This window comes from Lissotriton vulgaris, chromosome 6, assembly GCF_964263255.1.
Source record: "Lissotriton vulgaris chromosome 6, aLisVul1.2, whole genome shotgun sequence".
Classification (NCBI taxonomy): domain Eukaryota; kingdom Metazoa; phylum Chordata; class Amphibia; order Caudata; family Salamandridae; genus Lissotriton; species Lissotriton vulgaris.
Window position 1 is genome coordinate 1,547,723,036 of NC_141694.1, and position 25,312 is coordinate 1,547,748,347.

General features: G+C 52.2%; 1 protein-coding gene across 1 annotated transcript in view; it reads left to right on the top strand.

The window, feature by feature from the left end:
• The window catches only part of LOC147709124 (uncharacterized), a 3,078,084-nt gene that overhangs the window by 930,856 nt on the left and 2,121,916 nt on the right, over positions 1-25,312 (top strand). The window contains exon 17 of the mRNA XM_086927727.1: positions 7,996-8,085. Within this exon, the coding sequence (XP_086783853.1) occupies positions 7,996-8,085 (90 nt within the window). The remainder of the gene's footprint in view (positions 1-7,995; positions 8,086-25,312) is intronic.

Genomic DNA, 25,312 nt, shown 5'->3' on the forward strand with positions numbered 1-25,312 from the left:
CTTCCAGTTCCCGATATGGGACTCACTCATCCAGTAGGACATACTAGAGTACCTTAAGGGGATGCCCCCTCCGACGCCAGCGATGTACCCTTTCGGGCCTCAAGGCACTATGTAATGTCCTGTCTGACTACTTTCAAGAGAAAATCGACAACATCAGATCTTCTTTCCCCACTGATTGGACTCCTCCGGCTCCCTGTGTCAGGGACTTGGAAACCGCATCATTGAAGTCCTTTAATGAGTTGACTATAGAGTCCGCATTAAGGCTGTTTGCCCAGTGCAAATCTGGTTCCCCTTTAGACCCGATCCCTGCTAAGGTCATGGGCGATTTGGCCCCTTTATTGGTCAGACCTTTTCTTTCTATCTGGAATTCATCCCTTCACACTGGCAAATTTCTGACTGCTTGGAAGGAGGCTATGCTGGTCCCCATCCTGAAAAAGGCGGATGCGGATCCAGCACAATTTAGTAACTATCGTCCTATTTCCCTCCTCCCTAAACCTGCCAAAATTCTGGAAAAGGCCGTGCAGCAACAATTGGCGAAATATTTAGAAAGCAACCTATTATTACATGACTCTCAATCCGGATTTAGAACGGGTTTCAGCACGGAGACTGCTCTCTTGGAAGTATCTGAGACGATCCGTGAGTTTGTGGGTAGGGGCGAGGAGGCCATGTTGGTCCTCCTCGACCTATCCGCCGCTTTTGACACGGTCTCACACAAGATTCTATTGGATCGTCTGAGGCAAGCTGGAATAGGTGGCATTGTGCTATCTTGGATTATAGGAAGATCTCAGAAGGTGTTTCTTAAACCTTTTAAGTTAGAGGGTAAACCGCTTCTCTGTGGTGTCCCTCAGGGCTCTGCCCTGAGCCCTCTATTTTTTAATGTTTACCTTGCACCTTTGGCTAAAGTGGTGGAGTCCTGGGGGGTCAGAGTGATCTCCTATGCTGATGATACTCAGCTTGTGTTCTCTTTTAGAGATCACTCTGACTCCAGCTTTGCCAGCTTTCGCCATTGCCTGGACAATATATGCTCCTGGATGACCACCAATCATCTTAGGCTTAACACCGACAAGACAGAGGTCTTATTTTTTAACCAGAAAACTCCGCTGTCTCCTAGCCTGTGGTGGCCTACGGTGCTTAACCCCCCGCCCACTCCTGTCCAATCAGTACGCAACCTAGGCTTCCAGTTTGATAATGCCCTCTCTTGTAAAGCCCAAATTAACAAGGTCACATCAGCCTGTTTTGCGAAACTACGTATGATCAAAAAGATCTTCCCATACCTCCCTCTAGATGCCCGCAGAACCATTATTCAGGCCCTCATCACATCACATTTGGATTATGCCAACAGCCTCTATGCCGGTGCCCCTCTGTACCAGATTGAACGTCTGCAGATTGTGCAGAATGCGGCGGCGAGACTGATTGGCAATATCCCTTATCGGCAGTCGGTTGCTCTCTACTGCAAGAAGCTACATTGGCTTCCCATCGCATGTCGCATCCAATTCAAGATTCTGACTCTTGCTTTTCGTGCTCTTAATGGCCTTGGCCCAGGATACTTGAAAAAGCGACTGGTAGTGTCTCAATCAGTCAGATCCTTGAGATCTAATAGTCTACGTCTTCTGATTGTGCCACGCTTCCGACGTTCCAGAATGGGCGGTAGAGCGTTTCGCGTAATGACTGCCAAACTCTGACCACTTGACCTGAGGTTCAGCCCCTCTGAATCCCTTTTTCGCAGTAAATTAAAAACTTGGCTGTTCTCCATGGCTTGAATTTAGTCTCTGGATTTTCCTTTCCTTTACTGAGCCTTCCGTCTTTAGCGCCGGGACACCCCTTTCAGGGGTAGCCGTGCGCTCTATAAGCTGCTTAAATAAATAAATAAATTAAGGCACCTCCGAGACATCATCCGGGATCGCCTCCGTGACCAAGGCCGCGGAGGCCACACCTGCGTCCCTCTCCTGGAGGCACACAGAGGGGTCAGGTCCTTTCTTGGGTGTAGGGCGTCCCACTGTCTGCCAATCCGTCGAGCGTCTTCTCCGCCTGGGGGTATCGCCCCTGTCCACCGTCTCTGTGCGTTCTATACCCAGGAGGTCCATGGCATCCGCGAGTGAGCCTATCTACACCAGTTTGTTCTGCCAGCGGAAAATGAGGCGGAACGGATGACCCCACATGTATGCTATGCTGCGCTCCCGCAGGTAGGACGTGACTGGTTTGAAGTCTCAGCGCTTCTGCAATGTTGATGCCGCCAGGTCCTGATATAGCGCTGGATTGTGCCCACGGAACTGCAGAGGGCCAGTATCTCGAGCCTTCTTGAGGATACGTTCCTTCAATTGAAAATCATGCACGCAAACAAGAATGTCCGGCGGCGGTGCCTTCGCTCCTCTAGGTAGTCCCACCCGATGCACTCTGTCCATGCAGATGTCCGAGATCTCCTCGTCCTGTAGGACCTGTTTAAAGAGGGTCTCAACGTACTCCCATAGATCCGACCCCTCTCCCTTCCACGGCACCGCTCTGATCCGAATGTTATTGCGGTGGGACCGGTTCTCCAAATCCTCCGCATTTGCTTGAAGGTCGAGGTTCTGCTCGGTGAGCCGAATAACATCTTGCTGGAGCTGATGGATATCGCCCGCCGTCCCAAGGTCGTGCTCCTCCAGCGTGGCCACCCGCTCTCCTATGTCGTCCATGTCTCTACGGACCTCCCTCAGGTCCGCGGCCAGCTGCGTGCGCAGTCCTGCAATGTCCTCCTTGATGGCTGCAAAGAATTCCAACATGAAGGCTTTGGTCGCAGGTTCCTCTGCCAGGCCCCGGTCTGGAGATTTGTTAGCCCCCGGGTACACGGTCTGTACCGCACTTTTCGTCACACCGTCCTTGCCCGTCTTGTCTTTCCTCACCCTAGCCGTCTCCATGCTAGAGCTTAGTAGGCCTCTTTCTCGCAGGACGCCTGTGTGGCTAGGAAAGGCTGCTGGAACGCTCTCGCAACCAGGCCCAAGCACGCACGTGGTTCACTAGGCCCCAGACAGGCACACTTGTCTTGCGTCTCTTTTAGGCCTCCAAGCTTGGGTCCACGGCACAGGGGGGTTTCTACTGCCAGTCTTTTCGTCACGATTAAAGGGGGGCACCTCACGGAGCCGGTCGCCAGCCGAACAGGTAGCGGGCAGTATCGGGGCGAAGGGTGAGACAGTGCAGTGCAGGGCGGGGTTGCGGCGCGTCTCACCAGTGCCGACGAAGAATGCCCCTGCAGGCCCCAAAGGTCCGTTACCCTGGTGGGCAACGCAGCTCTAATATGCCCAAGTCCGTTGAGCAGGGGGGCCCTGCACGTTCCAGGATGGCCAGTCTCATCGACCAGGGCTTAGCAAGCAAATCGACTCCACTCCGCAGGGGGAGGGGCCCGCAGGCAGCCGTAGTCTCTGTGGGCTCTAGAAGTCCAGTGTCAGGACAGGCAACTCGCATGCAGGGCCTCGCAATCAGGGCCTACCTCGTCTCCACTCGAGCGGCCTCGTCCAGGCTCAGCCTCCGTCAACCTGGGAAGCGGCAATCAGGTCCGCGGGATCACCCTCAACCTCAGCAGGCCAGCCGTGGTGCAGTTGTGTCGGTACGCTCAGCCGCCGTCACACGTCCCAGCCAGGTCTCCTCGCCGGGAGCCATGCGGTAAGGCAGTCCCCTCTTCCCGGTAATGCCATCCAGCCCGTCCAGGCCAGAAGCCTCGGACTCGCGTAGGTCACGGGGCCGAGAGACGCGCCCCCACTGCGCCGGGCGCCCGCTTCTCCGTCTCCTCTGAAGCGCCGCTCCGAAGCCCAGGCCAGCGCCGCCTTCACCTCCGGACGTCTCTCCGGCTGCAGCCCCGGTGAACAGGAGCGCTCATTCGAGCCGCGGCCACAATCGGCAGCTCTCCGCCGCGACTCGTTTGCGCGGGCCGTCAGCTCCCACGTGGCCAGGCACCGCTTTCAGCCCCCGGAACCACAACAGCAGGGTGGCGGGGAACCGGCAGTGGGGCTCGGTTTCTCCAGGAGAGGCAAGGGTACTCGGACGGTAGTATCCACAATCATCGTTTTAAAAACTAAAGTGGCCCGGGCTCACGCTGTTTACATCGGTATTAGATATCATCTAACATTCTGGCGACTCTGATGTAATGTATTTCACCCGGGATGTGAACCCAATGGAACCGGAGGGCGGGGCACATTTCTCACTGCCCACGGCACGGTCCAATGTTGGGGAATGGACACCTACAGTATTAAATGTCCTCAGCCAGCGTACTATAAGCCGCAAAGCTCCAAACTCACAGTGTTTAAAAAAATACTTGATTATGTCTCCCATCCCGGCGGCTATGATATAATGTGCTACGCCGTGGACGGAGACCCAGTGCCAACCCCATTCTCTCATTTAATCTCACGTGCACCGCCTTACTGATGCCGAGTCCCTCCGGCGCTCCCGTCGATCCTCCCGGAACACTGATCGGAGGATCAGGAAGTAGCCTAAAGGGGTGGCTCCACCCATACGCTGACGTGGCGCGGCGTAACGTAACGTGACGCGGCCATCTTGGATTGGGTTCAGCTAAAATAGGGAAAACTAACCTAAATGTGTAGAGAGGCAGATTTAATATTACCGTGTTCGTATAGAATACCGTATTAAAATGTATATTAACATACGGTTACATAAATGACAAACGAGCATTATGTGTGAGGGGTCAGTTTTGATTTAACACTGTCGTAGTGAGAATTCTGCGGGGTACTAGCAATTTCATGTGCATGCAGCTACCTATCTATGATATAGAGAATGTACCCATCATGTAGCCATAGTGTTCACCGCCTGCTGACTTTGTTCCACTCAATGTTTTCGTTCAGACCCTCCCGGTCTACTTTTTCAGAAAAAATCAATTTTGCCTCCTTTCTCGCTAGGATGTTGTCCAGATTGTGTGTGTCCCCCACCACTTTTTCAAGAACGGTCCATTTCAAAGCTTTGGGATCATGTCCGGCTTCTGTGAAATGCTGCACCAGGCGTGTGGTTAGTTTTTTTAGCTTTTATCGTGCTCAGATGTTCCTGTATGCGGATCTTAACTTTGCGGGTGGTGAGTCCAATATAGTACAGACCACAGCTGCAAGTGAGTCTATAGATCACATAGGATGTGTTGCAATTACTGAACCGGTTTAGAAACCAGGTTCGCCCATCACGTAATGTAACACTTTTTGTGGCTGATGTAAGACCGAATACTGAGCAGTTACCACATGGGTAATGTCCTGTAGGAAGGGTACTGGCCTGGATCGTACTGGGGCCTCGCGTATGTACCAACCTATCACGCAAATTTGATGCTCTCTTGAAAGCAAACCGGGGGGCCAGCATTTTCTCAGTGGTGGTATCCAGTATGGACCAGTGTTTCCTAATGATCTGCCTGATCCTAGTCGAGAGGGGATCGAACGTTGTAACCACTGGGAGGCAGATTTGCTTATCTTTCACATTGCACTCAAGCAGCTCTTCCCGTGGTGTATTGAGTGCCCTCTTCCGTGCATGTTTGATCACTTTTTTTGGGTAATCCCGTTGTTGGAGTTTAGTGGCTAGTTCGGCGGATTGGTCCAAAAAGGCTTCTGTAGTGGAACAATTGCACCGGTATCTCAAAAACTGCCCAACCGGAAGATTATCCCTGAGTGCTCTAGGGTGGAACGAATGATAATGCAAGAGGGAGTTCCTATCCGATTCCTTGTGGTGTACACTAGTCATCAGTTTGAGATCCATTGCAAAAATATCCACCTCCAAATAGACAGCAGACATGTTGCTAGTGGTCCAAGTGAACCGCAAGCTGGTATCTGCCTGGTTCAGTCATTGTAAGAACACATTTAGTTGGTCCTCTGTACCTGTCCAGATACAGAGGACATCATCAATATATCGTTTCCATAAGGAAATATTTCCTTGATATAGGTTGGACGGATGGTTGACCACATTTGCCTCGAACTGGCCCACATAAATGCAGGCCGGACTCGGAGCAAATGTGGCCCCCATCGAAGTCCCCTATGTCTGCAGGTACTACTGTCCCCTGTACTCAAAGAAATTCCTTGTTAGTGCCAGTTCGATGCACTGCAGCACAAATGTCTGCGGAGTGTCATAGAACCATTCCATCGACCTCAGGGCCCTCGCTGCTGCCACCAGCGTGGCATCCTGGGGGATGCTGGTGTACAATGACTCAATGTCAATTGTAACCAGAAGTTGACTCTCAGGATCGAACACCATATCTTTCAAGATGTTGAGGATGTCAGTCGTGTCCTGCACAAATGATTCCTGTGTAACCACCGCTTCCCTCAAAAAGAAGTCCGCGAACTGGGATAGAGGTTCGAGGATCCATTGGATCCCAGAAACAATGGGGCGTCCCGGAGGGGGGTGTTGGGGGTTTTGAATCTTCGGCAGAATGTAAAATGCCGGTACCCTAGGATTGTTGTTAATAATAAAGTCTGCTTCCTTATAAGTTATCCATTTTTTTGCCACAGCCTCTGCCACCATATTCTTGATGATTTCTGCAAGTTCAGGGGTGGGGTCACGTACCAAAGGATGGTAGTTGGTGCGTACCCCCAGGAGTTTAAGGATCTCTGCTATGTAGTCGGTGGTGTTCAACACGACTAGGGCTCTGCCTTTATCGGCTGGCTTGATAGTAAAAGCAACATTTTTTTGCAAGGCTGCCACCGCCAACCATTCTTCCTTGGTCATGCTGTTGCCCTGTCTCCGTTCTTGATGTAGTTCAAGGAATTCAATATCTTGTATGATGCGTTGTTCGAATGCCGCCACCTCCGGGCCCAAAAGGGAAGTAGGTGGACAGAAGCTAGAGGGGCGACGGAGATTGGTGTCGAACAACAATAAAGGCATCTTCTCCTTGTCAGTGAAAAACGTGTGTAATTTAATCTTCCTCATCATTTCTGAGATTTCAGTTCTACATAGAAAGGGGTCATGTTTAGGTGTGGGTACAAACCCAAGGCCTTTGTTAAGGACTCCCAATTCAATCGGTGTAAGTTCATGTGAGGAAAGATACACCACAATATCATTGTTCTGGGCGGGTTGCAAATTTATCTCTCCCCCGAGTCCTGGAAGGATTTGCTTCTGCTCCGTGTGATTCGCGGTGAGTGCGTTTGCCATGCACTCACCGCGAATGAGTGACTAATGATGAGAAGTGGGTATACCGGGTATTGCTAAACCGGCAACCCCCTCGGGTGTTAGGACCGTGAGGCACTCTCTCTTTTCTCTACACTTTTCTGTTTTCAGTAAGTGTTGGCCTGTGTTTTTACATTGTTTTGACTTGATGTTTATTAATTTAGACATCCTGACCTGAGGAATAGTGTTATTATATACATCCAAGGTATAGAAACAGATAGTGAGACCGTTTACCCCTTATATTGGTCTAAAAGTTGGATGTTTGTTGGATGAGGTAGGGCTACATTTTGATTAATTGTGATTGAGTGGGGGGCAGCCTTACCCATTACCTTCCCCCTACACCCCTGGAGATTAATGTGTCCTCTGTCAAGCCTGAACTAAAACCTGTGTAATGCACAGAAAAGGATTTGTTCAGAGGTGACACACCTATTATAGGGGAAACAGCCATCACTTTGCATGCGCTACAACACATGCAATTACAACGCGGTCGTTAAAACGACTGCGTTATTACATCGCAGTCCCATTATGACGCAGGTTGTTACATCGACTTGCTGTAGGGGGCGCGCTAACCTAAGGAATAGTATAATTTACTATTCCAACACCTTCCCTACTGTTGCGCACACTGGAGTTGGAATAATAAGTTGTACTATTCCTAAGTCCAGCGAGCCCCTGGCAGCAAGTCAATGTAACAGCTTGCGTTGTAATGGTACTGCAATGTAACAACTCGATTGTTGTAACAACCACGTTGTAATCACATGTGTTGTAAACGCATGGAATGTAAAGGCCTATATTCATATTATAGTGTTTATATGGAATTAAAATCTAAGCTTTGAAAGATTGGTATGTTTATTCAAATATATGTGTTAACCTTTTTTGCAGCAACCCCAGCAGCCAAAACAGAGAGCGGTGAGGAACCTACCTCAAATGTTCCAGGAAAAACAGGCAAGCCTGGGAAAAAAAAAAAAAAAAGTAAGGACCACACGACTTGTAATGAATTACATTATTCCAGTTTAAAAGTATTTAATGTTAATTGCCAGATCTGAAAGTTCTGCCGTATGTTTAAACATCTTTGACATTTACCGAGATCGTCATCCTGGGTGTACTGTTATGAAATGTAGGAGATGTACATGCCCTGGTTACTTACCAGTGATCTTTATTACTCCGAGTATAGTCTTCCTCGCCACATGACTTACAAAGTGAGCTTCAGCTCCACACCAGAACCCTCCAAAGCAAAAGAGCCTCCCATCCCCTCCCAACATGGCCCACCCAGGTCACCCTTGACCTCTATAAGAGGCGGGCCGGCCCAACCATCAGCCTGAACTACCAAGCAAGCAACATGAAGCTGATAGCCAGACAGGGAGGGAGGGATGGGAACTCATGTGGCGAGGAAGACTATACTCGGAGTAATGAAGATAACCGGTAAGTAACCGGGCCATTACCTCCTCGTCAGTCTTCCTTGCCACATGACTTACAAAGTGAGCAAATACCCCAGCCAAGAGGCTTCAATGTACACAAGAAAAAACACCACACGATGCAATAGAAAAAAACAGTGTTTATTTGCGTACAAAAAGAAGAAGCAGGAGAAGAACAACCTGAATCAAACAAAACAAGGGGCAATCAAGGAACGCCCGCCTCAGCACCCAACACAGGCCTCCAAAATCCCCAGGGGAAGAACCACCCAGGACAACCCGATAATGCTCCATGAACATGTGCGGAGACGACCAAGTCTCTGCCCTACAGATATCCTCAGTCGACACACCCTTGAAGGAGGCCCAGGACACAGACACACTCCGAGTGGAACGACCCTGTACCCCAACCGGAACATCCGAACCCTGGGACCCGTAGGCAAGCAGGATAGCCTGCTTAAGCCAAAGAGTCAAGGTGGAGACCGAGGGCTTGTGACCAGAACGAACGGGACCAAAGGTCACAAACAAACTATCTCACAGAGAAAAGGAAGGCGTGCGGTCAAGGTAGATCACAACCGCACGCCGGACATCCAGCAAGGACAGGGAAGCCTCCGATCCAGGAGGAAAGGAAGGCAAGAACACCTCACGAGAGCGGTTCATTAAGGAAGGAACCTTGGGAAGAAAACGAAGGTCATGACGCAGGACCAGCCGGTCCGGCAAAACCTGCAAGAAGGGGGGGAGCGAAGAAAAGACCCCAGCTCGCCCATCCGGCCAGCAGACACAATGGCCATCAGGAAAACCACCTTGAACGTGAGGAATTTAAGGGCAACCGAGTCCAGAGGCTCAAACGGGGGACCCGGGAGGGCCTGCAATACCAGAGGAAGATCCCAAGGAGGAGACAATCATAGGGCACGAGGCTGACGCAGAAAACCACTCCGGAGCAAACGAGCGACCAAGGAATCCAGCGCATCCAGGCCTGGACTGCGGAAAGCCCGTAGGGCCGCCCACTACACCCGCAGGGTGGAAGGAGCCAAACCCAAGGAAAAACCCTCAGAGAGGAAGTCTAGGACCCGCAAAGGATCCACCGAGGAAGGGTCGGCACCCTGCAGACCGCACCAACGGGAAAACGAAGACCAGTGGCGGGAATAGGACAATAAGGTGGAAGATCGGCGAGAGCCCTGAAGCAAGTCCACCACCCCAGAGAAACACCCCTGAGCCAGCAAGGTCACCCGCTCAAGAGCCAGGCCTGAAGATGGAGCCGGCGCAACACCAAACTGGGATGCGGAGGGCCCCGCAACGGGAACAGGAGATCCGGGATCGGTCAGCAGGCCTGAACCGCCAGCTCGTACAGGAGAGGAAACCAGGGGCAGCGAACCCAGCTGGCAACCACCAAGAGCACCATGGCCTTGTCCATACGAATCTTGCAGGGAACCCGAGGAATCAAGGGGAAGAGAGGAAAAGCATACAGGAGACCGGAGGGCCAAGGGAACGACAGAACATCCACCCGCCAAACCTCCGGAACCGGAAGGAGAGAGCAGAAGCGGGGCAGGAGGGCATTCTCCCCGTCCGCGAACAGATCCACCAGAGGCATACCGAAGCGAGACACCAGGTGGCGAAAGACCTCCGGAGTCAAGGACAGGTTGGACATTGAAGGGAAAACCCGACTCAGACAGTCTGCCTCCACATTGTCGGACCCCGGGAGATCGACCACCGTGAGGGACAGGACCGTCAACTCCGCCCAGAACATCAGTTCCTGAGTCAGCAACCAGAGGGAGCGAACCCAGCACCCCCCTGATGGTTGATGTAACCCCTCACGACCTGGTTGTCCGTCCGGACCAAGACTTGCTGACCCCGGAGAGAAGGAGCAAACTCCCGGAAAGCCAGCAGAACGGCCTTCAACTCGCGGTAGTTCGAGGAGCAACGCGACTGGAGAAGATCGCAACGACTCTGAACCGCCCCAGACCCCAAGGTCGCCCCCCAGCCGAGGAGACTGGCATCTGTCGTGACCACCCGGGAGGTGAAACCTCGGAGAGTTGAGACCCCACCAACCATGCTAGAGCAGGCACCCTTACCTGACAGCGTCTCTGGAGAGAATCACGCAGAACTAAAAAAACAGGCTGATGGTTGGGCCGGCTCGAAGTCATATGGCGAGGAAGACTGACGAGGAGGTAATAAGTGTTCTGAAACGTTTGATGTCAAACAGTATTAAAAACTAAATGAGTGCAGGAACTTCATGGCCCTGGTTCACAGAGCTATTTACAAAATGTAGGGCCCAATTTAGAGTTTGGCAGACAGGGTACTCCATCTCAAATATGGTGGTGTACCCTGTATGCCACTTTCTAAATAGAGTTGAATGGACTGTCGTCTTTTCATTGGCAGTCCCTTTGTCACTCTCTAACTTGAGTTGGATGGACTGTCATCTTGTCAACGGTAGTCCCTATGTCACTTTCCAATTTGAGTTGGATGGACTGTCATCTTTTCAACGGCAGTCCTTCTGCTTTCGGGTAGCTTACTTTCAAGGGCCCATGGAATTGATTCCGTGGAAGTAAGGGTATCAGATCTCCTGCAATATAGTGAGTCTGATTTATTTTCCTGTTCCTCACTACCAGAAAATACCTGGAGCTGCTGGACAGAAATAAAGAAAAATTACCCCACGACCTTTGGAGAAAGCTCAGAGAGTTTGGGGCTCTTTAGTTTTTCAAAAACAAGCTCACACTTTGGGTGTTTGGTTTTGAAAAACAAAAAGGTTTGGAGCACTCACACCTTACATGCTGTGCCTTCATAGGAACCTCTGTGATGGGCGTTCTTCTCAAGTCCCAGAAATCTCTACTGGTGGTGATTTCTAATTATGGTGGGCGGTAGTCCATCAATGTGGTGAACATACTGTCCTCTGTCACCCTAATGGATATTAGGTTAACCTCCAAACTGAACTGTTTAAATGAGCCCTGAGTTCCCTTTAAATGTGCAGATTGCCTTTTTAAGTGTGTAAAGAAACTTTTGCAATCCACATAAGTATGTATTTATAAAAATAGCAGCAGCGGATCCTCCACTATGGCAGAGTTGTGTTCCCCCCGCCCCCGCCAGCACCCTCACAAACCTGAAAAATAAAAAGATATAAAAACAGGTTTAAAGGGTTTAAAACGGGGCGTGGCCAAGATGGCGGGGTGAGCGGACGCTTCCTCCCGTAGCTCCCCCGGCCCGGCTCAGCTCGAGCCCCGATTCCTGCGCTTCTCTCCCCCCGCGGCTGCACTGCGGGCGAGAGAACTGTGCCGGAGTTCTTGGAGCACATTTTGACACCACCTTGACTTCTGTTGCCCCGGGGGAAGTCCCCGAAAAGTTTGCTCAACGATCGCTCCGGGGAGCAGAGCCCGGGTCGCCCCGAGGAGAAGGGCCTGGAGGCGGAGCATATCGCGGCGCTGTCCGCGCGCCTCGGCTGGGCCGGGTGCTGAAAGGCTGGAGACCCCGGGGAGCGGACTAGACGGACTCCGCGGAGTGTGGAAGCTTCCTGGCCGGCGCCCTTGTGGCAAGAACCATCGCTGGACGACAGACCCCAGCCCGGCGACGGCGATCCACCCCCCTGCCTTGGGTGTCGGTGTGTGCCGCCTTGCGGACCCCGAGCTTGGAAGTGAAGGACGACGGAGTCTGAGCGGGGCCCGGCCCGGGCTTACTGGCCGGTGTTAATGGGAGGCATTGGTTTCGCTCCTTCCCTACCCATTGCTGTTTGAGGGTCGCCCATAGACTTGCTGGCCTAGGCTGCCCTCCCGGGTTCCGCCCTCCCGCCATCTTGTCTTTGTGGAGCTGGAACTGGTGGCCCTCGCCCGCGCCCTTATCATACGGGCGCCTTGGTTCCTCCTGGTGCCTACACATCTGCTGTCCTCCCTGGGACCACACAGCTGAAAGCCTCCGTTTGGAACATTGCTGACCACCCCGACTGGTTCGATGGTCGTCTCGCCCTGACCCGGGCCGCCATTTTGTCGCTTGTGACGCACCACCCTTGTCCTCGGTGAGGCCTTCACATCTGGTGCCCTCGAGCAGTTGGGCGCATCCACAGCGGCTGGCTCTAGGCCTCATCCACCGCGGAGGCCAAGATGACTGGGAGATGAGGAGCGGCATGGGGAGATCGCACTCTGCCGGAAATGCTTGGCAGGTCCCAGCAACTACGCGACAGGACGCAGCCGTCCCCGGGGTCCTCCCGGGCCTCAACGGACGCCACCGGAGGCGAACCGCCAGTCACGAGGTCCTTTATGGAGGACTTATTCAGCTCCCTCAAGGAGAAATTCCAGACTCTCAAGACCGAGGTGGCCGGAGAGGTTCGTGAAGTGCGTAGGGAGGTCGAAGGCCTGGGCGAGCGGGTCGACACTGTGGAAACGGCGGCCCAGCGTCGCGACGAAGAGATAGTCCACCTCCAGCAGGACGTCCTCCGCCTACGGGAGCAGTGTGTCGAGCTCCAGGCCCACTCGGAGGACCTCGAGAACAGGTCCAGGCGGAATAACATCCGGGTGCGAGGCGTTCCGTCTGCGGATGAGGGTGCGGACCTAGTGGCCTATCTGCAGGACCTGTTCCGCGACATCTTGGAAGAAGGAGCGGACTTCCAGATCCGCATCGACAGAGCACATAGAGTGGGCCGCCAGCGCCAGTCATCGGCGCCCCCGCCTGATATCCTGGCATTCCTGCCGGATTTCCCCTTAAAGGAGCGCATCATGACGGAGGCCCGCAGGAAGCAACCGCTGTCCTTCCGTGAACGGCCCGTGGCGCTCTATCAAGACCTGTCCGCCATCACACTGCAGAAGCGCAGGTCTTTCCGCATCGCCACGGACTTTCTACGGGAGCATGAGACGGCCTATTCCTGGGGTCACCCCTTCCGTCTTATCTTTCGATGGAATGGGGTGCTACATCAGCTGCGCTCCCTACAGGATGTCTGTGGGGTGCTGGGACTCACAGCTACGGAGGAAGAAGGAGCTACGCCCGCATGGAGGCGCCCCGAGCGGCGAGGCCGACGGAGATCGAGGAGGCGCCAATCGTCGGCGACAGTGAGTCGTCCTGACTCCCCTACCATCAGGGCGGATATGGCGGAGGCCCTGAGGACTGCGGCCAGGAACTTGCCTGAATCTGACGGCGTGGCCCAGACGGCCTAACTTTACTCCGGGGGGAGAGATTCTTAGCTTCTATGATGCTGGGCTGGGGCTGGGGGTTGGGGGGGAGCGGTTGGAGGTGTGTGGCTGGACGTCCACTTGACTGTTTTCTGCAGACTCGCCCTCTTGGGCTGGACTGAGACAATGGGGTGTTTTTTTTTGTTTTTGGTTTTGGCTAGTTACCATGGGTTGGTTTTGGGGGGGTTTACGAACTGGTTTGGTGCTGGGGGGGTCCCGTCCGATACTGTCCGAACACTTGCGAAACCGATCCTGGCCTTCCCTGCTCCCCTGCCCCGCGTGCCCCTCCCGCTTGCTGCATAGCGCTTTGCTTCCCCGTGAGCGATGCCGCCCCTGAAAGTAGTGACCCTTAATGTTAAGGGTCTGAATAACCCTGTAAAGCGTAGAGCGATCCTTTCCCTGCTCGAGGGGTCGCAGGCGGATATTTGCCTCCTGCAGGAAACCCATTTACTCTCTAAGGACTGCCATAGGTTGCGCTCTGCCAAGTTCCCCACGCAACTCTTTTCCTTGGCTGCGACTAAGACTGCGGGGGTGGCCATTCTTCTAGCTAGCTCCTTCAGGGGTGAGGTGTTATATAAACATGCCGAGCAGAAGGGGAGGCTTCTAGTGTATCGCATGCGTCTGGGAGGTGTTGCCTTTACGGTTGGTTCTGTTTACAGCCCGAATGACCACCAGGATCGCTTCCTGGACTCTGTGTTAGTGGACGTTACTGCCTCGCCCGACCGCCATATTATCTTGGGGGGAGACCTGAACATGGTCTTCGACTCCACCCTGGATAGGTCTGCCCAGCGCTTTCCGCAGACGGGGGAGCTTTCTAGGGCGGTGCAAGACCAGATTGCTGAGATGGATCTACATGACCTCTGGCGAACCATGCATCCCACCGACAGGGACTACTCATATTTTTCCCACGCACACCGCACTTATTCGCGGTTAGATTATCTCCTGGTGAGCGGCCCGCTTCGCTCGGCCGCCACGGCGGCGGACATCGGGGTCTTGTCCTTGTCCGATCATGCGCCGGTTTCCGGAGTTTTTGCTTGGCCGGCGGCCCCCCCCTCCAGAGGGATGTGGCGGCTTCGGGACACGCTTCTCCATAAGAAACTGGTGGTGAAGCGAATAGAGGAGGTCATCCGAGAGTACCTGACCCACAATGACAACTCCGATACGTCCCTGGCGACGCAGTGGGCGGCTTTGAAAGCAGTCATCAGGGGGGAGTTTATCTCCATTTCCTCGGCGGAGAATAAGGAGCGCCAACGCAAGAGGGAGGAACTAACGGCGCAGGTCAGGGAACTTGAACAGGTTCACCGCCGGACGGGGGCTCCTCGTGTTTGGAGGCAGCTGAAGGCGGCGCGGAAACTCCTCTCTGCGTTGGACCTGGACCGGGCGGAGTATGCGGCGCTACGCTTGAAGCATGCCTATTACACCGGCGGAGATAGGTGCGGTAAGCTCCTGGCCCATCGGCTCAGAGCTGCGCAGCAACGCAACGTGGTAAAAGAGCTAGTGGGAGTAGATGGGGTCCCGGTTTCCGGTGACGCGGAGGTGGCGGATTCCTTCTGTGCCTTTTACGAGGCGCTGTACGCTGCAGAGCCCTCCCCACCGGGAGAGGCTGAAGCCTATCTGGACTCCGTAACCCTCCCGACCCTGGATTCCGCCCAGGCGGACCACCTGGAGAGGGATATTCACGTGGAGGAAGTCATCTCCGCTATCGCTCGGCTCAAGCACGGCAAGGCTCCGGGCCCGGATGGCTATACGGCCTTGTTCTACAAGACCTTCTGTCCCACTGCCGCGCCTCTCCTGGCTCGCTTATTCAATTCCTTCTCCGACCCAGGAGCTATCCCGCCGGACCTTCTCTCGGCGACTGTGTCGGTTATCCCGAAACCGGGAAAGGACCGGACTCTGTGCGGCTCGTACCGGCCCATCTCACTTTTGAATGTGGACCTCAAGCTTTACACGGGGATCTTGGCGGCCAGGCTGGGTCTACACCTGCCAGGTTTGGTGGAGGCGGACCAGGCCGGTTTTGTACCCGGTAGGCAGACGGTCGATAACACCAAGAGGGTGACGCACGTGCTAGAAAAGGCCTCACGCGTCCCGGGGGAGCGGATGCTGCTATCGGTCGACGCGGAGAAGGCCTTTGATAGGGTTCATTGGCCGTACCTCGAGCTGGTCCTTGGGAAACTGGGGATCGGCGAGAAGTTCCGCACTATGGTCTTCAATTGTTATAGGAGACCGTCAGCATCTGTGCGTGTCAACGGACACAGCTCCGGCAGCTTCGCCATTGAACGCGGCACGAGACAGGGTTGCCCCCTTTCGCCGCTCCTGTTTGCCCTCTATATGGAGCCGTTTGCCCAGAGGATTCGCGATAACCCGGACGCTATTGGGGTGAAGATGGGGCAATACACGCATACTGTCAGCTTATATGCGGATGATGTCTTGCTTACCCTGGATGACCCCAAACGGTCGCTCCCTGCCTGCGTCCAGGAGCTGGACTCCTTTGCCCGCGTGGCGGGCTTTAAAATGAATATGACTAAGTCGGCTGCCCTGGATGTGTCGCTCTCTGTCGACACCAGGCGGGACCTCCAGCGTCTTTTTCCTCTGCAATGGTCCTCCTCCACGGTGCCTTACCTGGGTATTTTGCTTGCTCCCTCCCTGCCTGCAATGGTCGCCGCTAACTATTCCTCTCTGGGCAAAAAAGTCAAAGACGAACTCGGCCGATGGAACAAAGGCCTGCTCTCGTGGCTGGGCCGTATCGCAGCGGTGAAGATGACGATACTGCCTCAGATCCTGTATCTTTTTCGCGCTCTACCTCTCCAGCCTCCTGTAGGTTGGCTACGGCAGACGCAGGCAGACATCTCCCGCTTTGTGTGGCAGGGTCGTAAGCCGCGGATGAAGCGGGTCCTCTCCATGCTTGCCCCGGAGGCGGGGGGTCTCGGGGTCCCGGATCTCCGGAAGTACTTTCAGGCGGCGCAACTTCGGTACTTGGTGGAATGGAGCCGGTGGGAATCGGACAAGCATTGGCTCTTTCAAGATCAGGCAGTTGCGGGCCATACCCTCCAGGAAGTCCCGTTCCTGCGGCGCACTCACCGCCCGCCTAATCTCTACGCCTCTTTTATCACCCGGGTTCCGCTGAGAGTGTGGGACGCGGTGTGTGAGCTTCGTGAACTCACCACCTTTCCATCGCCATTCACTCCCATTGCTGGCAATCCAGACTTCACTCCGGGTCTGGAACCGGGAGCCTTTTCTCACTGGGTGAGTGCGGGTTGCAGGGTGCTTTTCCAGATTTACGGGCCGGAGGGTGTGCTCCCCTTCCAGCAGCTCCGACAGGAGTTTGACCTGACGGAGGGGGACAGACTGCGTTATATGCAGGTCCGCCACTGGGCTCTTCAACCCTCAGTACGCGACGTCGCTGCCCGTTCGATTACGCCCTATGAGCGATGGCTGGTAACCCGGGCCTCGGATGCCAAGCTTATCACCGACTTGTACAAGTTTCTCCAACCCCCGCCGTTTCATTACCATAACCCAGGGAGGGAGCGTTGGCACAGGGAATTGGGCAGGACCTTGAGCCACAAGGAGTGGGACAAGATTGCGTATCGGGCGAGGCACTCTGCGTACCACACTGGGCTGACAGAGACCTTTACTAAGGTATCCACCTATTGGTATTACACCCCGGGGAGGCTTTACGAGATGCGCAAAATCGGTGATAAAGGTTGCTGGCGCGGCTGCGGACAGGAGGGCACCCTCACGCATATTCTCTGGGAGTGCCCGGTGCTGTCGGCCTATTGGAAGGAGGTCCTGGATGAGGTAGATAAGCATTTTGAGATCGAGCTCCCGCGCTTCCCCGCGTATGTTTTGCTAGGCCTCCCCAATGACCTGATGTACCCGCTGAAGTCCCGTAGGGGTAGGCAGATTGCGATTGCGCTAGGTTCCGCGGTCCAAAACATCCTTGTGCTCTGGCGCACCCCTACTGCCCCCTCCATCACTGGTCGGCTACATAGGCTCTGGCAGGTGCTGGGCATGGAGAGGATGTCGCTCACGGTGGCTGGGAATGTTGACCAGTTTGAAGAGCTTTGGCACCCCTTTTTGGCACTGCTGTCCACGGAGTTTCGCGAACTCACATGTCCACGATACCTGCGACTCCTTAGGCTGACACCGCCGGCGGCTACAGGGGAGTGAATGTGCGGGCTCGGGGGTCTGGGGCTGGGGGTGGGGGCCACATGCTTTTAATGCTGATTTTCGGACGGGGATGTTGGGGTATTGTTTTCTTCTTTTTCCTCCTTCGCTTCTCTCTTTTTTCTCCTTTTCTGGGGACGGGGGGTTGGAGGGATGGTGTACTTTCTTTTTTACTGTAATGCGGGACGTTATTCCAGCACTGCCTTGCTTAGGGAGTGGGGGTCTCCTGGGGGGTCATTCACAATACCTTATTGCTTTAAGACTTATGCCTTGTTACCCTCTGGGGCTTCCTGCCTCCCTCCTTTTCTTCTGAACCGCTGCAACGTTCCGCTTCTTTTACTGTGTATTCGCTTGACCTCCTATTCCCTTCCCCATGCTCTTTTTGTACTTTAATAAAATACTTTAAACCTAAAAGGTTTAAAACTTGTTTTATTATCATTTTCTTTTTCTTTTCCTGGGTCTTGGGGCGGTGCCAGGAGGGTGACAGTACTGTAGGGGGAGATGTGGGCACTGTTATCAGTGTGCATGACGGTTTGGCCATCCGTCTTAGGCCGGCAAAGCCGTCATGCGCACTAAATCCAACCTGAGCTGCGTTGCCTGGTTGAAGAGAGCAGGTCCAAGCTCGCAGTAAGTCTACGGTGCTCAAGCCAATCCTGAAACTGCTCTTGTGCATGTTAGCAGCTTCAGGATTGGCCACAGAGGAGTCTATGAACCTGTGCCTGGCTGCAGTGGGGAGGAGCAGAAGAGCACAATGCAGGAGGGTGGTAGGTAAGTTCTTTATTATTTTTTCGATTTATCTCGGTCGTCAACCATCCACCCCTCCTGAACCCCCCAAGCCCGCCTCTTTTCCCTGAAACGAGCCGCTTCTGAAAAATTATCAATCTTTTACGAACTGTTTGTGATTGTTCACAAGAATTATTCCGTTTATTCTCACCCAGCAAATGGTTAGATCCTTGGGGCCAGATGTATCAACAATGTATTTTGCAAGTCCTTAATAGCTAATTTTACCAATTCACTACTATGGATTTGCAAAATGCAATGTATGTAGGTTTCGCAAAGAAAATTGCGATTCCTACGCATTCTATATTTGTGACTCGCAATTTACGAGTTAATGAGAATTCTCAAATGTTTGGCAGTAGTTCTCCTGGCAATCTTTACGAGTTTCTTGTTAAATCGGACCCCATATGCAGTCGCAGCCTGCAATTGTCGCGGGTAGGGGTTGGATAGGGGGTCGCGCGGGGTTTGTCGCGCTGGGGTTACAGTGGGGCGTAAAGTTAAAAGTAAAACTTACCTCATCCTGGTTGTGTGCCGCCTCAGCTCCTGGGCTGGTCCTGAACAGGAAAAGGCATGCTCCCTCCCCTCCTGTAGCCAACCACAACTCTGCAATTGCGTTGTGATTGGTGCGGAGTCCCGGACAGCACCCAGCCGAGCACCTGTTGGGAAGCCATTTTCTCTATGTTGGCTGCATGCAGTCTACATAGAGAAAATGTGGAGTGCGCTTGACTGCTTTGGTCGGCCCCAGGGCCTACAAAAGCAGTCAGGTTACTCTGAGTGGTGCAAGCGTCTCCTCCCCGACCCACTCCAACCAGGCATATCCTCCCATCCGCCCCCAACCAGGCATTCCCTTGCATACTGCTTTCTCGCAGCGCAGAAGCAGAAAATAAAATGGTATTTAAAATACCATTTTGTTTTCTGCTTCTCGCACTGCGGTGGCACTCCTCCGCCCTAATGGAGGAGCCGCCCTAGCCCATTTGTCTGTGTGCACCAAATGGTGCAAAGGGTTCAAGCAGGTATTCAGGTTGCTCACACCCGACCCAAAATTCCCCTATAATAGTAGCAAAGTGCAATTACAGTCTGAAGGTTAGTTTTGGTAGTCCAGGAAATGCTAAGAGTATATGCTGTTTCACAAAGACCAATAAATAATGTCTTTTTAATTAACTGCATTATTGTCAGAGAAACAACTAAACCATACTGCAGTAAAGGCGCAGATAGTTACATTCTGGGAACTGAAAAACACAATAACGAAAAGCTTGGCTTTAGACCTAAAACATCAGAACCATAGGTACAAGGCAGGGATTCAGCCACTTTATATGATATACAATCCATTTATTGAGTTGACTAATTCACAGAGACTCACCAGGACCCAATAGGAGCATGTGAATGCGGGGCAATATGGGCAAAGAGATTTTGCAGTCATCAGAAATGTGCAAAGTCCCCGTTTGCAGTATTCGTAACGAAGGTGGAAATGTGCATTTGCCATCCGAACCACAATGGCCATATTTGCAAGCACCTGCAAGTTGCAATGTGCTTGGTACGAAGCACATTATTATAAGGTGCAAAGATATATGACACCTCATGAGATCGAACCACTAAAATAGCTAACATCTGCACCAGATAGAAGTAAACATTTATATGATGGAAGAAGCACTCTTTTGAGTCTATTCCTCTGAGGTCTGTTTCTTCTCGTGCATCTCAATGTCCCTGCCCTGCCAGTGCCTAATTTACTAACAAGTAAGTGCTGGGACCCATGTCAGCAGGCCACTCCAGCTTGCATCCGCCCACTGCCTGTGCCAGCGCTGCAAATGCCAGCACTAACACAACTACTAAGCATCACACTCCTCCAAGTGTGACCATTGAGAATATTCAAGGCCCCAAAGCTATAAGAATGGCTAGAAAGGCAGATATTATTCATTTTATAGGTATATTGAATTAATGAAAAACTGTTGTTTTGCTCGTCTCTATATTAGACAAACAGGGCCACCATGTGGCAGGCGGTCATAAGTGCTGGTGTTGGCAGTTAAGTGCCGGCGCCTAGCACCGGAAACCACCGGCTCAGATTAAGCACTGTGCACTGCAACCCAGAAGAAGAGTTCAAGGCGTGCGGTGTCATTGTTTTTTCTCCAATTACTGCACAACAATAGGCACAGCAGCATTTTCCATCAGGACCTTTCCGGAGTTGAGTTGCAAATGCTTCCTGACGCTGAACTTTTGCAGGGGCCAAAACCTTGCTTTTTGTGGAGCGTGTTGTATGGTGTCTGTACTGTGCTGAGTCAGTACCAGTCTGTACATCTGCTGTGCAGAACCGGTACCTGTGTCTGACACAGTGGTAGAAGTGGGCGGGGACGGAAGGGCATGGCGTGCCCCTACTTCTAAAAATTATTTCAGTCCGTTTCCCTACTTCTTTCTTTCAAAATATCGTCCCAGGACGGCAAACAATAACTTTTTCATTCACATTCCAGGGGCTGCTCTCACTTCTCTGTTGAACTCCAGAGGCTGCAGCAGCCCCTCCCTGAGCTCGCACAGACCGAGGGCAGGCCCATTGTCATTCCTACTGAGGCAGATTATCCCCTTTCGAATGACAATGCGCACGCCCTCTGCCTTTAGCATATCAAGTGCCAGAGAGATCTGAGTTGGTGATTACAGAGGAGCTTTCCCCAGACAGAGTACTGTGGGGAATTTGACACCTTGTGTAATTTGTCAATGTTGTACACTGAGTGAACTGGGCAGGAGCAGTGACTGGACAAAAGAGACAACAGGAAAGGAGAGGTGACTGGGCAGGAGAGGTGACTGGGCAGGAGAGGTGACTGGGCAGGAGAAGTAATGGCCAGGAGAAGTGACGGGCAGGAGAAGTGACAGGACAGGAGAAGTGACGGGCAGGTGTACACAGAGTGAACTGGGCAGCAGCAGTGACTGGACAGAAGAGATGACAGGAAAGGAGAGGTTCTATGGCAAGAGAGGTGACTGGGCAGGAGAGGTGACTGGGCAGGAGAGGTGACTGGGCAAGAGAGGTAACGGGCAGGAGAAGTAACGGGCAGGAGAAGTGACGGGCAGGAGAAGTGACGGGCAGGAGAAGTGGCGTGTCAGGAGTGGTGACGGGACAGGAGAGGTGACGGGAAAGGAGAGGTGACGGGACAGGAGAAGTGATGTGGCATGAGAAGTGAAGGGGCAGGAGCTGTGATTAGGCATGGGCAGGAGCGGTAACCAACAGGAGCAGTGAATGGATAGGGGCAGTGAACGGATAAGAGCAGTGAACGGGGCAGGAGAAGTGATGGGACAGGAGAAGTGATGGGGCTGAAGCGGGGATCTGGCAGGAGTGCAGACCGGACAGGAGCAGTGAACGGGCAGAAGCGGTGACGGGTCAGGAAAAGTGACAGATAAGGAAATGTGACGAGGCAGGAAAAGTGATGGGCTAGGTGCAGTGACGGGGCAGGAGAGGCAACATGACAGGAGAGGTGACTGGGCTGGAGAGGTAACTGGGCAGGAAAGGTGACCAGGCAGGAGAAGTGATGGGCAGTAGAAGTGACAGGGCAGGAGAAGTGACGGGGCAGGAGAAGTGGCCGGGCAGGAGAGATGACAGTGCAGGAGAGGTGATGGGGCAGGGGAGGTGACGGGCAGGAGAGGTGACGGGGCAGGAGAGGTGACGGGGCATGAGCTAGAGTGGTAACCAGGAGGAAGCGGTGAAAGGACAGGAGCGGTGAAAGGACAGACAGGAGCAGTGAAAAGACAGGGGCGGTGAAAGGACAGGAGCGGTGAAAGGACAATAGCGGTGAAAGGACAGGAGCGGTGAAAGGACAGGAGTGGTGAAAGGGGCAGGAGCGGTGAACGGGGCAGGAGCGGTGAACGGGGCAGGGGCAGAGAACGGGGGCAGGGGCAGAGAACGGGGGCAGGGGCAGAGAACGGGGGCAGGGGCAGAGAACGGGGCAGGAGCAGAGAACGGGGCAGGAGCAGAGAATGGGGCAGGAGCAGAGAACGGGGCAGGAGCAGAGAACGGGGCAAGAGCAGAGAACTGGGCAGGAGCAGAGAACGGGGCAGGAGAAGTGACGGGCCAGAAGAAGGGAGGGGACAGGGGAATTAACGAAGCAGGAGTGTTGATCGAGCATGAGCAGGAGTACTGACTGGACAGGAGCAGTGAAAGGGCAGGAGCAGGCGTTTCCCAGGGCGACTGGAAGGGTAGGGGGCCAGTTTAGTTTGGGGGGGGACGGTTTTGTACAAGTGCAGGAGTTTTAAAAACAAAAAAAAGTTTTTTGTATATTCAGCAGGTTTCGGTCAACAATACAAGCGCCAAGATAACTTTGGTGACCTGCTGGAGAGAGATGGGAGCATGTTTTGTCAAGTGACTGTTTTACTCATCTAAGGTAGCGCAGAGGAGTAATTTGCCTGCTGCAAAAAACATGTACCATGCATATCAAAGAACAATATGTTATGCGCACAGTTCAGTGGGTACTGCTTTGTGTTCACTTCCCGAATGAAAGGACACTTGAATACATGTGGCCTGGCAGTTCGGGCTGGACTGTTTGCATTGGGCGCAGGATCAAGACTGATTTGCATATGGCTGAGTCCAAACTGGAATGGCATGGTGAGCAAAAAGACAATGGATTTAGGCCTAGATAACTGTACTGGGGTGAATGTATGACATTGTTCTGCATTCTGTCCACCAGTTGTTTTTTTTGCTATATTATGATTGAGCAGGTAGCTGGCTGACATGAATATGAATGCGCCTTTGTGGATTTCCGTGAGTCTAGATTCTCCTGAAGAGTACCTTTCTCTTCTGAGCCCTGCTTAACACATGTGTACAGGAGGAGCCCTGTATTAATTTCCTCAATGTTTGAGACAAAAAATAATCATGGATTTCTGAACAATGAGAGTAAAGCATTAAGGTAACATATTGTTCCTGCTTATATTTCACACGCTTTACATAAACCTGTATTTCCTATGAGTGTTTGCTTTTTCCCGAATTAAACCTCAAATAAACATGTTTATCCATTGTTTAAATTAAATAACGTTAAAAGCTGTAACTGGTCAGTGGAATGCTAAACGTACAAAAAATTGGTATGGGTGCTATTTCTAGCCACACCCCTGACTCCGCCCACTGATTTAATCTTCGGTTATTCCCACCCCCTGATTCTCCACCCACAGTTCCCCTACTTTTTTCCCCCCACTTCGACCACTGGTCTGACAGTGATCGACAGGCATTGATACATTTGATCTAGTTTTAAAAAAAACAGGTTTCTGCATCACCAACGGACAGCAAACGCATCCTGGTCTCAAAGGAAGGCCCTTAGGTTTACCAAACCTCCCCACAATGGACGTCAATTAGGATATACCCTCTGCTACCCATGGCAGATTCCCTGAGACATGTGACTTGCAGGGCTCGCTGTGGGATGTTTCATTTATGAAAAAAGGAAAACAAGAATTTTAGACTTTTTAACACAGACAGTGAGTATCCAGGGAGCAACAACAACCCTCCATGCTTTATTATAATTCCTTTGGTTTTGTCTGGAAAAAATCATTAAAGGTTTTGAATTTTTAACAAGTTTATGCTTTATGAAATAGTTTTAGTATTGACACAAAATGTTGTTAATATAGGCATTGACGTTTTGGTCTTGGCATATGTGAACACACTTGATGGGTTTGATACATTGTTGATGTCACTTAATTTCTTTTCTCATAAATACAGCTGACTTTGAACAAAAGAAATTCCGTATCATGAGAACGAAGTTAATAGTGATGCTGTAATGATGTATGCCAATAAGTCCAGTAATACACAGGAAGTTTTATGGTGGTGGTGTGCTATTTTATTAGTGCTTTCCCAGCACCTTCAATGGAGTAATACTCCTTACATGTGTGTGAGTGCTAGTAAGAGAACATCCATACAGGTCAAAACTTTGGGCTCACTACTTTGCTGCGTCTCATCCACTTGGCTGAATTGTTTATACCTAGCGATGCAAAGTGCACAATTCCCACATTGCTTAACTCTATCCTCCATTCATCTCAAAGAGATTACAGCAGCTGAATGTCACAACTTTCCCATACTTCTTGGTGTTTAGGATCACAGATTTGTTTGAGTGCCTCTGTTTTGATCCCTTGATATCTTCTTAGTGTACTGGTGGAGGTGAAGTGAGGTTCTTGCTGCTGTGACTACTTTTTAATACATGCTGGACTTGGCCTTTTCTGCAGTGTCCTCCCCAAACTGTCTGATTATACCCTCCTGTTATTCTAAACCCGTGTTTATTAGCTTTTAGTATTTTGCACACTATTACACTGCTAACCAGTGCTAAAGTGCTTGTTCTATTGCCTTAACCCATGGTAGAATCAGCTTACACCCATTTGGTCTATTTAATTCAGCAGGTCTACACCAGCTAGTAACAAACACATACTCATACAGCAGGTCATACCTTAGATGGACTACTTACTAGTAATACTAACATCTCGATATCCTCTGTTTTACCTCTTACCAGGTCTGACCACTCCGCAATAATCTGCACTATTCAGATTACAAAAGCTAAATCAAAGCACACTATTTCTCGTATCCCGAAACAGGTTCGAGCATGGAAGAATACTGACATTCAACTCTTGCAAAAAATGCTTTCCTCCACCCAACAGGAAGTTATAGGAGACCCCGATATAGCGGCCAATAACTATTCCTCCTGGCTACATAATGCCTTCAGCACAACAGTACCAGTTAAGAATGTTTCC